The sequence below is a fragment of the Danio rerio genome, chromosome 17 (genome assembly GCF_049306965.1).
Source record: "Danio rerio strain Tuebingen ecotype United States chromosome 17, GRCz12tu, whole genome shotgun sequence".
Classification (NCBI taxonomy): Eukaryota; Metazoa; Chordata; class Actinopteri; order Cypriniformes; family Danionidae; genus Danio; species Danio rerio.
In genome coordinates, this window is record NC_133192.1 from 38,492,041 (window position 1) to 38,505,722 (window position 13,682).

General features: G+C 36.6%; 1 protein-coding gene across 7 annotated transcripts in view; it reads left to right on the forward strand.

Moving 5' to 3' along the window:
• The first annotated feature begins 704 nt into the window (after positions 1-704).
• The window catches only part of impg1b (interphotoreceptor matrix proteoglycan 1b), a 55,223-nt gene continuing 42,245 nt past the window's right edge, over positions 705-13,682 (forward strand). For all 7 annotated transcript variants that reach the window (XR_012393048.1, XR_012393049.1, XM_009293213.5 and 4 more), the window contains exons 1-2: positions 705-1,218; positions 13,109-13,333. Coding sequence is in view for 4 of the 7 variants with exons in the window: in XM_009293213.5 (XP_009291488.1) it covers positions 1,152-1,218; positions 13,109-13,333 (292 nt within the window). In the remaining 3 variants the exon portion in view is untranslated. The remainder of the gene's footprint in view (positions 1,219-13,108; positions 13,334-13,682) is intronic.

Consider the following 13,682-nt stretch of genomic DNA (forward strand, 5'->3'; position numbering starts at 1 on the left):
CAGTGGAGTCAAAAGAAATCTGCTCTATTATGGAGTCAGGTTTAGTGGAGTTTTAGTGGATAAATTGCAGTTTAAGTTACTTCCGAATTTGCTTCACGAGTGAGAGCGGGAGGTTGCTGCTGGGTAATAAGCCAGTAGTCAACAATGTGAATTGTGACAATATTTAACAACATTTTTTTATTTGTTTAAGTATTACTCGTAGTTGTAGTACCATTTAGAATAACCATGGTCATCTGTGTTTACTTAATACAAAAAGAAATGTTTCTATATACTATTAAACAACGCTTCAAGTTGCAGAGTATGGGGGAGCCCTATTCAGAGCTTTGTAACTAGATACAAAAAGAGAAAAATCCTCCAGTCCAGAGGGGTTTCTGCTGGTTACCAACAGCTACCAGCCTGTTCTCATTATCTCCTAAAAGTTAGGGGGTTTGACTTCCACGGTCCAGCTCCGTGGAAGGTTTTGAATGGATTTTGAGCTGCTGAGACTTATTTATGGCTGTGAAATTTAATAAGCAGAATGTGTGTAATCCTCTTCCCAGCTCAAGCAGTAGGCCTGGGGACTAACATGCACCACAAGGGTACGACAACACACGCTCGGTACACAGATCTGGCCCCATGATCAGAGAAAGGGCAGAGCCTGCTGTCCCAAACAGGGTGGGGGAAGTAGAATACAGCGTTTCGGCTTGGCAGTCGCCAAAGCTGGCAGAGAGCTGAGAAACTTTGTGTTGAGTGGGCCAGACTGAAAGATACGGGCGTCGAAACACAACAACTAGTCGAGACTAGCAGATGCTGGTCCAGAAGGTTACTAACAGGATGAGGACAGTCCACCACGTGGGCCCACAGGGATTAGGAGTCAGTGAGAGGTAAACAGATTAGTCCAGAAAAAGAGCCAGCGTTTTTAACCTCATCACTCCCCTCACACCCAGCAGAGCATCTCCGCACACTTGAGACCAAATCTGTACCCGCCATCTGTCAGGAATACCACCCAAACCTACAGTAGTGCCCACACACGGCCCCGTCCATGGAAGCCCGGACACATAATCGATGGAAATTAACTCTTTCTCCCTCGGACGTCAGATAAGTCAATACGGAATGTCTTTTCTTTTCCAAATGAGCAACGTTACATTCAAAAGGACATAATCTACTGCAACATGCCATTGAAAACAGGATTATTCCTCATTCTGTTCTTGTTTACCCTCCAAGCCACTGGAATCAAAGGTAAGCCAGTGTTTAAATGCAGTTTTACTTAATCGAACTCTTGGAATTCAGCAAAAATAAGCAGGACTAGTGGTAATGCACTGCTTGTGTGATTGCTCACACAATAGCATCTTTCTGCTCTCGGCGGTTGAATGAGCTTTTAAATATTTTAGAAGCCAATTTGCGGGAAACCCAACGATTTTGTAGTATGCAAAACAAAGCCTTGTGACAAATCGTTTGATAACCTTTTTTTTTTGAGGTGCACACGCCATTAGCGATTCCTTTTTGCTGCAATATGTGCGTTTCGCTAGCATTTCATGCGAGTTCTGAATGCCTCCAGTCTGGCTGCATCGTTCAGAAGTGCCATTCATTAGCAGAGAGAAACAAAAGGCATTCTGTTTGTGGCCGTGTGGAACGCTAATCTTTTCTGGCTTGCAGCTTTGCTGTGGGGCCTCGCTCGTCGCTTCAGAAGTACAGCTCAATTAGCATCGCCGCCCCTCATGTCTGCACATGTGCTCCGCAGCCTCACAAACACATGATCAAATGGCTCGCCCTGGTCTATCATTGAGAAATTGCACCAGTGGCCCTGCATCTGCTCATCTGCTAATTAACAGATGTGGTCAGATGTTCTCTGACCCAGAAGCGTATTGTTGAGACCTTTGCATCTCTAAATGATTGGCTCTCTGTCTTCTGCTGTGACTATCTTCTAATAGGGCCATACGTGACACTTGAACAGGACATCTTTTGTGTTTGATCATAATAATTAGACTGAAGGACCAATCTGATCTGACACCAAGACTTCTGATGAATCATGATTGTTACCAATTCAGTCAAGAAGAAGTCTCAAAAAATGTACAAGTCTGATATCATTATAGGGTCACTAAAGGTGTAGGTTGTGCAAAGATTAAGCAACAAACTAAATATGCAAACGTATACTTTGATATACTTTATTTACTTCTTATAAATACACTTAAAGATAAATTTAAGCAGAGTGTAACTGACATATACTAGCTGAAAATAATATTTTGCCAATACTTGTAGTCTTTTATTGAGATATATTCCTAATACACCAATTGTGTTTATTCTTTAAAATGAGCAGCCTGTAAAATATTGTATTAAATAGTTTCACATACAGTCTTACTAACTTGAGTAAATATAAGTTTATACTAACAAAACTCTACTTAAAGGGATAGTTCACCCAAAAATTTATATTCGGTCATCATTTAATCAGCCTTGGGTTTTTTGTTGTTCTGTCAAACACACAAGAATATATACTAAAGAATGTTGAAAGCATGTTACTATTGATTTCCATAGTTTTTGTTTTTCCTACTATAGATGTCAATGGTTACTGATTTCTAGCATTCTTTAAAATATTGTCTTTTGTTTTTCACAAAATAAATGAACTATCCCTTTAAAGTGTATAAACATAGATCCAATTAAGCATAAAAAGGCATAAAATGGCTCAATAATTACCTAAAATTACTAAATAAGGAACATAGCAATATAAAGTCCAAAAATGATATACTATAAGTATTGTTAAGCTTACTTTATGACTACAAACTTTCTTATGGCTACCGACTTTCTAATGTGCTATGCCTATTTAAACTATAATTTTACTTATAGCTTAACATGATATACAGTATCAATGAAAAATTGTGCAGTTGTTCTAAGGTGTGCAATTATTTTAGATAAATGCACAGCTAAAGTGGTTACAAGCAGATCTTGACCACTTTATAGTTTCATATCACTATAATGAAGGGTTTCAGTTATTCCATAGCCTGTATCAGTCAGAAATCAAAAATCTAATAAAGAAAGCAAAGTTTCAATGGGATAGGAGAGAAACTACTGTTGTACTACACAGGGCTGGAGCAGACAAAAGTTTTAAAATGATTCCTTATTTATTCCTGTTTATGTAAAGCACTTTGAATTGCCACTGTATGGAATGTGCTATATAAATAAACTTGCCTTGCCTTAAAATGCAACGACTGAAGTCATTATGGCATAATAACTCAAGATCCATACAAAGTATCTTTGAAAATACCTAAAATTTACTGAAGTGCAGTACACTTTATGAAATTATCTTTTTATACAATGAAATGCATGTGTTTTTATGTATAAGTTTATTGAAAACATACATCTATTTTTGCCAAAACTTGCAAGGCTTGCAGAACAGATGAACGCTAACAGCATTATATTATGCTTTTTCATGATTTTCTATCTTTTTTTATGATTACAGACAGTTTATTGATTAAAAGTGACATTTTTGCTTCAGCAAATGCAGTTTTCTATCACATTTGCCTTTGTTAGCTATATAAGTTTATAGGGTGGGACTTTAAAGGTGGTCAAATCTGAACTTCATTACTAAACTACCATTATATTAAACCACCACAACATAAACAGTCCTTTCTCACTTTCTTCTGTTCAGCATTTAATGCCACTCAAAAACTTGCAAGATGATTTGGCACACTGTAAAACTCAATAAGTTAAGGTAATTTAAACCATTTGAGGAAATTGATTGCAACAAACCATTTAAGTTGAAAAACTAATCCTAATGAGTACTGTGAACTTACTCCATGAGTAAACGAAGCCATTTGAGCACAGTAAAACCCATTAAATGAAGAGAACTCAAACCATCTGAGTACTGTAAAACCCAATAAGTTAAGGCAACTCAAACCATCTGAGGAAACCGATCGCTACAAACCCTTTGATGTAAAAAACTTTGTGAACTTAGTCCACTCAAGTTGAAGTAATAAGGTATTTATTTACCTCATTACCTTCAACACTCTTTTTAAAATTAAAATTAACTTTCAGTCAATTTTTAGTTAACTACACGCATTCATTTAATTTAATAAAGTTGACGGTTGGGTTTTACAATGCAGAAATGTTGTTATAACACTTTTTTCTCTCTCCCGTGATAATGAACTGAGACAGAGTAACTGTTTCCAAATCTCCTCAATGCAATTTTGTTTTCGTGCTATCTGAATGCTTTATCCCAGGCTATTTTATGCTAGCTAAGTTCTGGTTTACCCAGTGCTTACGCAATTCCCCAGTAGATAAGCCTGGTCAACAGAGGTTGTTAGCATTTATAACATATATAGCACAAAGGTGTTATGTTACTGCTAGTAAACAAGGAAATCATTTCTTAGGGTTGAACAAGAGAACTGCTTGTTTTAAGAGATTCAGTAAAGCTTTAAACGTTTGGCTTTAAAAGTTACCCTCAGAATGTTAGCATACAGAGCGGTCTGTGTTTACCGCCTTCACTGTAGCTGCACTTATATCGCTAAAGCTAATACTCATCTACTAAATAAGCTCATGCTAATCTGGCGAACAGAGGTCCAGTGAAGTCTGCGGGACCCCCTTACTGAGCCGGGCTTAATGTTTTAAGAAGCTCTCTGAAGTTTACCAGCTGCTCACATAACCCTCCATTTTGTAAACATTTAGCCTATTTTAAAGGAGGCCCTGTACCCTACTTTTTTTGCAAACTTCATGGTACAACATTTGAAGGGTTATGAAGTAGAACTAATAGGATCTCCCAACATTCTCAAGAGATGTGGCTCATATCCTAATTAAAACAATTTATGTTTTATAATCAATCTGTGAATGCAGTATTTAAGAGGAAATTACAAAGATTGCACCAAAACCGCTAAGGAGATATCTGATTAAACTAGGCAAAACGGTTGTCATTTGATGTAAAAACCATCCAGATGTGGTCTGAGATGAGCTATTAACTGTGTAATTGCTCAATGCTTCATTACCAAAGTAGGTAATTAAATGCATCGTTGTGATTTTGCAGTGCATATGTTCACTATGGCAAAGGCATGAAGTGAAGTTAATGAAGTGAGCTTTGCTGTCGTTCGAATATCTGGATCGTCCATCCTGAACTTCACTGGTCTGTAAATAACAGTTTAACACCAGGTGTAAGTCTCATTACACCAAACACATTCTGGTTAACTCTAACAGCTATCTCTGGACACAACTGATTAGGTAACAGGTCAGAAGGTGGGTCACATTGAGTATAAATACTCTTAGATGTCAGGATGGGTTAGTTTTAGGGTCTTTATGGAGTAAGAACTTCCAAGAACTTTCCCTCTAAAGAAAACTTAATCACTAAAATGTAATTAAAATTTTAATTTGAAGGGACAGCTCAAGCAAAAATGTCAATTCTATCAATCATTAAATAACTTTCCTGTCATTAAAGATATATTGTGCGAAGCACGACATGATATGCAAAAACAAAATAAGACACCATTTGGAAAGTTTGTATGTTCAATGTGTAGTTATGTGTTTGAGAGAAAGTTGACAAATTTGGTTTCAGACATTTTTATATTAATGTCTAAACCAAAGGTGCCCAACTATGTGGGCCACAGTTGGCCCATGGGAACCTTTAATCTTTAGCCTGTCATCCCATCTGAGAAGAGAGGGAGAATGATGGAGATAGTTATAGATTATAAATTAAAAATTTTAAATGTAACCTTTTTGTTTGTTTTAATGTTAAGCTACAAATAAATGCTAACTGAAATTAAATGTTTCAAGTTAAATGCTGTAATTTAGTTTAAAATGTACATACTGTAACCCGACAGATAGAGGACAATGCAGAGACTTTGGTGAGGGACTTTTGGCAAAGGCAGATTTGGTTTGACTACTGTATGCCGCAATGAACTGAGTTATAAATGTGATTGTTCATGTTTTATTTGCAATTAATGTTATACTGCATTAGTTAATATGATTCAAAGTAATGTTTTCTATTTATATTTAAGTATTATGAAATAAATTAGGAATTTATGCATGGCAACTTTATGTAAAATAGATTGGTACATTTATCGTCGGCTCACAGCTCTCGATGATATTTGGTTTTTGGCCCTTCATATAAAAGAGATCTAGATAAAACAACACAATACAAAACAATACGGAAGCTTTAAAAAAAAAAAAAAAAAAAAGCTATATTTGGTGGAATATACCTGATTTTCAATCACAATTTTTGTTATTTTAATCAATGGTCAATTTCTAATATTAAAAAGAGCTCTAAATTACAATATTTTTATTTGAAGTTGAGGAAATTGTACTCAAGAGCTCTGCAGGATGAAACAGAACTAAACATTATTTGCAAACACATATACAAGAGTACAGTACATGCAGAGAATTTTTCAAGTGACATTTTACATACTGTGCACAGTGCAGTTCTCAGCATAATTGAGTACACCCTATTTTGAAAATGAATATTTTTATTAATTTCTCAGTGAATGTAGGCAATGCATTTTGGTGGATTTAAAGAAAACAGATTTATTATACAGATATATGTATTAAAATAATATTTTAGTCACCAAACATATTTAGAAATAGAAAGATAATACAGTTCAATTCTTACAAAATATTGCAAAAATAAAATTATAACCTTACATTTTTTGCTTCTCTTGATTTTTCCTCTTTTTTAAGATTGTATTTAATATTTTTCGATAACATAATTTCAAGAGTTCACACTTAGCCAATGATCTATCAAAGCTTGTTTGGCATGCTGTCCCGGGAGAGAGCCCCGAGCTCAAGGGATCCTCGAGCCCGGCCACCGTGCCGCCCAATCAATGTCAAGGAGGAGAATTGGGGAGGAAGGGGGTTTCTTTCAAACAAAGATAATGTGGACAGAAAACTGTGGTTCTTTATAGTTGCTTAGGGCTCATATGATTGGAAGATAATGATTAGCTAATACGAGACCGGCCGTGATAAATCATAAGCACGTGATCCTCTCGAAATTAGTTTATAAACAAACTACACTTTGCCTGTACTAGTTTTTGGGCCGTTATTGTAAGCTCCAGATTTGGCTTCAGTACTGACTAATCTAACGTATATGCACAAATATATTATTGTATAGCTTCCTATTTAAAAATATGAATTTAAATGATAGATTTGTGAGGGGTGTACTTATATATGCTGAGCACTGTAGCTATACATTGAACACTGCCTATTTTATTTTTCACACAACGAAAGTGATTGGAATATATAATTGTTTTAGCAGGGTAATTACAATTACAAACAGCATTTTTTCCCTATTGAAATGTGATAATTACTCTGATGTACGGAAGCATGTGACCACACAAAAGACGGTCAGTTCTGACATCCTTTGGCAACAGTGTGTGCGTGATTAATCTGCACTTGAACTTCAAATGAACACAACGTTCTGCAATGGTGCCATTCACAGTGTCTCTAATTCCCTGACCCGAGCAACCAGGGAAAATACGCATCCTGATCACTAACGTCGTTTCAAAGAGAGCAATCAGTCTTTGTTGTTGTTATAGAAACCATCAGTATTAAAACCACAGTCTGTCACTGACATATATTGAATTGATATTGTATGCAACAAGAACAACATATTTTGTCCTGCAGTGAAGTTAGTAATGCTAATTTCTTCATATTTTGCGTTGTTCTTTAACTACAGAACTATGATTTCTGTGATGCAGGAACAAGGAAGAGAGTTTAACACTAAATGTCAGAATTAGTTACATCTTACATTAACAAATTAGATGAATAAAGAGTAGAGTTGTACACCTAATCACATCACAATATGGACTATTGTTTATAACTATCCAACCCCAATAGACTGTGCATCTTTGTGAATGAATGGCACATTCCACAATAACACACCCACAAATCTAAGAATCCATTCACCAGCATTAATGTGTGTGTGTGTTTGTGTGTGTGTGTGTGTGTGTGTGTGTGTGTGTGTGAGAGAGAGAGAGAGAGAGAGAGAGAGAGATAAAAGCTGCATTGCATGTGAACACAAGGAGACTTCTTTATTGTTTTATTAGTTTTCAGTTTAAAGGGCCATGAAACCCCCCACTTTTGGTTCAAGTCTATCTCTTAATTAAAAAAAAAAAAATGCTACATGATGGGCGTGGAGCTCTGTGAGCAGAGGGAGGTGTGGCCGTGGCCAGCAGAAGGGGGAAAAGAGGGGAGCGAACAACTGTCAGTTGGCTCACAAAATTAGACACAAACCTTGAGGAGACTGTAATAATAATAATAATAATAATAATAATAATAATAATAATAATTCCTTACATTTATATAGTGCTTTTCTGGGTACTCAAAGCGCTTTACACAATGGGGGGGAATCTAAACATCCACCACCAGTATGCAGCATCCACCTGGATGACACGACGGCAGCCATTTTGCGCCAGACCGCACTCCACACACCAGCTGATTGGTGGAGAGGAGACACAGGGATGAAGCCAATTGGGATATGGGGATGGTTAGGGGGCCATGATGGTCAGAGGCCAATGGGCAGATTTGGCCAGAATGCCGGGGTCAAACCCCTACTATTTTTCGGAGGACATCCTGGGATTTTTAATGACCACAGAGAGTCGGGACCTCAGTTTAACGTCTCATCCGAAAGACGGCGCTCACTGAGCAGTATAGAGTCCCTGTCACTATATTGGGGCATTAGGACCCACACAGACCGCAGGTTGGGCGCCCCCTGCTGGCCACACCAACACCACTTCCGGCAGCAAAAAACTTTCCCATGTGGTCTCCCATCCAGGTACTGACCAGGTGCAGCCCTGCTTAGCTTCAGTGGGCAACCATGTGAGAGTTGCAGGGAGCAAGCTAGACGCAAGATTTTATAGTTTACCAAGTTAAAATGCAAAGAAATAAACAGTATTGTAATTTAGTAATTTAGTAATTAGTAAGGACAGTAATTTAATGTCCTGCTATATTTGTTATGCATAATTTTAATATACACAACCACAATTTGTTATATCATTATAAAGATAACCATATAAACACTATACAGTAAATGAGGAGGAATTCTCTCCTTCTGAACCCTGGGCCTGAATGCAGACACAGTGGATAGCAGCGCAGCAGTCTTTACCCCTGTCTATTCCAACCATTAACCCTGCCGTTATTCTGGAGGATTTTTAAAAAAGGTGAACATGGCAGCATGGATATGGGCGATGTGTTTGAATGGTAACGAACTTAACTGATAAATGACAAAGTCCGCCATTCTCCAATTCTCATACAGCTCTCTCAATACAGCTCTCTCGATAAAAAATGCTTGCTGCAAACCAACAGCTTTGCTGTATTGGCCCTGACAGCATTGTAATGTAAAACATGCAACAAACCCAGTGGATTATAAAAACAAACACATTCAACCCTTCATGAACGGCTAAATACTTCATGCCGTCCACACACAAGGTCTCACCCAGTCATTGGGTCTCACAACTAGGCAGTTCTGCCTTGTCTTCAGAATGCACATGCTCTCATGAATAATTGAGAAGCTGGTCTTCTCATAGGATAAGAAAACTAAGCTCATGAATAATAATGAGACGTGTCATTACTCTAGCAGTTTTGCGCTACGTTACCGATTTTTTTAAACCCGCTCCAAAAATGATTTTAAACCTGGAAGATGAAATTAGCTGACAAAAGCTCAAAAATTATCCAGTTTTCCCCTCAATTAAAGCTGACAGGTGCTAACGTTGTCTTAACTGATGCTCAACACACACAAATCTGTTAAAATTAAAAAAGTACTCCAGGGTGACTTGAACCTTGAATTTGAGAAAAACAAAACGTTACAGCATTCCTAAAGTTTTATTTTAAAAAAAAACTCAATTAATAAATTCAAGTTTCATGATTTAAATTAATCTGACATGCTTTTTTTGTCAGATAAATCTGATTTGAGTTATTAAAGTGAAGTCTAGAGCACAAAGTAAAAAACAAAACAGAAAGCAAAAAATAAATGTAAACGAGCAAACAAACAAACAAAAAACTTTGGGAATGAATAAAACCTAGTTTGGGATGAGGTGAAATAACAAACTTTTGAGGGACAGTAGATGTTCTATTTTTCTCTGGCATTTTCTGTTATGCTGACAGTAAACAAAGTGTATACATTAAGCAAAATCTGCATCTTAATATCAGCATACGAAATGATTGAATAGCAACCATTTTACACTGGTTATTTCCAATTTTTTCCTCTCGCTCTTTCTCTCCATCTCTCTCTTTCTTTAGGAGAAATTAGCGGGATCAGTCAGGAAGAAAATCATTCTAAGCAGATAGCGGGTGAACACCGAGTGAATTTTAAGCGGGAGCAGGAGGGTGTGGAATAGAATGTAGGCAAAGCATGATGGGGGGAAAAATACAGTCCAGCACATCAGGGTCAGAAATTAACCCCATGCAAAATTCAAGGGGACAGAAAAATGACCCTGTGCAATTAAATTAAATCAATTACAGCTCACGCAATCACAGCGTGTTGTTAAAATAAATGCAAAGTGCTGCATCTGATTTCAGCTTTGAGGATTATAACCAATTATAGATGTTTCTGTTCAATTGTCCAATGGCCAATCACGTGTTTAGATCACTCACAGATGACAATGAAAGTCATATTACAAACAACAAAGTGCAGATTAAAAGTGGATGGATGGATGGATGGATGGATGGATGGATGGATGGATGGATGGATGGATGGATGGATGGATGGATGGATGGATGGATGGATGGATGGATGGATGGATGGATGGATGGATGGATGGATGGATGGATGGATGGATGGATGGATGGATGGATGGATGATTATTGACAGGTTCAGTGATTATAACAGGTTTTACTAAAGTGCATTACTAGGACTAGACTAAAGTAATAAACACATTTTGTCTGTGTAGCCAGAATATAACGTGCTGCTTTAACTATGTTCTGTATATCAAATATAACAATATATACCAATATAATATATAATCTTAAATCATGCGGCATGGTGGATCAGTGGTTATATAACTGCTACCTTACAGAAAGAAGGTTAATGGTTTGAATACCGGCTGGTCCAGTTGACATTGTGTAGTTTCATGTTCTCCCCATGTTGGATTGGGTTTTCTCCAGTTGCTCTGGTTTTCCCCGAGTCCAAAGACATGTGCTACTGGTGAATCAAACTAAATTTGTTGCAGTGTACGAGTATGAGTGTGTGTGGGAGTTTCCCAATACTGGGTTGTGGCTGGAAGGCATCCACTGCATAAAATAGAAATATCTGCATGGAATAGCAGGTGGTTCATTTCACTGTGGCGACCTCTGAGACTAAGCCAAAGGAAAATGGATGAATTATAAATAAAAATATATAGTATATAATCAAAATTAACAATACAATTTTAAAAATATATCAATAATGATGCCATGTTTAATATGAGTTTATTTCATGACTAAATGCACTAGGCTACCTGGGAGGAGGGATTGAGTCGTATTCATTCTTGCTCTATAAATGTAAGGCTACAGCTCATTCAATTTAAAGTGATGCATAGATTGCACTATACAAAAGCCAAACTTAATAAGCTGTATCCTTCTGTCTCTCGTCTGTGTGATAAATGCAAAGGCGCAGTCGGGACCTATGGTCATATATTTTGGTCCTGTCCAGAAGTATCTGAATTTTGGAAAAGTATCTTCGGACTTTATTCCCAGGCTTTTGAAATGGACATAAAAATTGATGTAGAAATATCATTGTTTGGATGGTCAGACCAGGCTCTAACTTGGCCTAAACATCAACAACTCTCCTTTATGTTTGGCATGGTGTTGGCCAAGAGAGTGATTCTGATGGAGTGGAAATCCACAACACCTCCAAATTTTTTTAAATGGTTAGCTGAAATGGTTTCTGCCCTCAAGTTGGAAAGGATACGCTTCTCTAGATTTGGCAAACAAAAGTTGTATGACAAAACATGGGGCCCCGTCCTTAGATGTATAGGTTATTAATGTTTCTGTAATTTTTTTTTTTTTCTGGTAAAATTTTTTTTTCTTCTCTCCACTTCCTTTTTACATGTTATTCTATTTTGTTTCTTATTCCATCAGTCTGGCTAAAATTTCTTTATTGTTTTGTGATGGTGCTGTAAAATTGCTGTTATATTTGATTGTGTTTTGGTGCATGTTCTAGTTAGTATAAGGTAATAACACTGAGACAAGTTTGTTAACATATATACATGATGTACATTATTTGGTGTTATGTTTTTACAAAAACTTCTATAAATAAATATTTTTAAAAAAGGCACTAGGATTTAATTTTGCAATTGTTGAGCAGTATTAAATTGTTTTATTGACAACATTCTACAATTATCTAATTTCTAAACTTTTAACATTTCTAAAAGTTAAAACATTGTTAAAAATATATAATTAAACATGCTAAAAATGCCACCTTTATGCAAGAAAGGGACTCAACTCTAAATGACATTTATTTCATATTAGGAAGAAATGTCATCAGTAGTTAAAGTAGTTAACTGGACTAAAACAATTTACTAGAACTTCTATGTTAAGCTGTTTTGACACAATCTACATTGAATAATTCACCCAAAAATGAATGCAAGATATTCCCTGAAAACCTGTAATTACCCACTTCCAAACAAATATATGGATGTCAATGGTTACAGGTTTCCTGTAAAATATAGCTTCATTTGTGTTTAAAAAAAAAAAAAAAAAAAAAAAAACAACAACAATTAAAGCAAGTGTAAATTATGTTTTTTTGGTGTTTTTTTGGTGTTTTTTTCTCTTTAAGTCAATAATTATAGCAGTTGAAATTCAGTATTCTTGTTGGTATTCTCAAATTGACTTTCAATTTTAAATCAAAGATTATCTTTCAGCATTTTCTATCTAAAAGCTCTGTGATTCCATCCAAATGCATCCGGCTTACTAGAACCCGCGATCAGACCTTTGCTTCTCTTATCTGGTAAATGTGTTTAACATCTGCTGGGACAGTGTTATAACGGACTGCTTAACTTAGGCCTAATCCAATTAAAGGTTCATTCAGCATACTAATCATAGAGTTAAAGAGTTGCAAATGGTCTCAGAGCGTGCGTAATTACACGAAGTGTAATTATATGATCCATCAGCTTACTGTCCGCAACTAAAGTCAATCCGACTCTTCTAAAACAATGACCGCGTTCTGTTTTTGTGCCATTTGCAGAACCCACTGCTGACGACTTGGTTTTCAAGATCAGAAATGTGAAGTACAGGCACTTTCTGGAGACTCCGCAACAAAACAGACAGTTGACAGATGGCAGAGATTCACTTTCTCTAGACCGCCATCGTGCAAAGAGATCAGCGCTGTTTGGGACGGGGGTGAAGGTCTGTCCTCAGGAGAGCATGGCGGAGGTCATCACCAGCCATAAAGCCTACTATAAACTCAGAGGTAGGACAACATCCACCCTTAGCGCCACCAGAGACAGAGCCTTCAGCATCACTGCCAAATTTGGCTACAACACCTCAGATACTCATAAATCATAATTAACTTCCCAATCGTTGGTAGCCTTCCGAGAGATGAAAGATCAAGCCAAGCTAAAAAAAAGTAGTGGCTTTGAGCCAAAAGTAGCATACTTTTTTTTAAAAAAAGCTTGTCTCTTTTTTAGCCTTTCAGTATAGATTTATACGCATTACTATAGTACTACAATGAAGCGAGGAAAGTAAAATTAAAGTAAAAAAAGAAAGCAAATCTTGTAAGACTGTAAAAGTAAATTGACTGAATTACAAGTTAAAGGAAT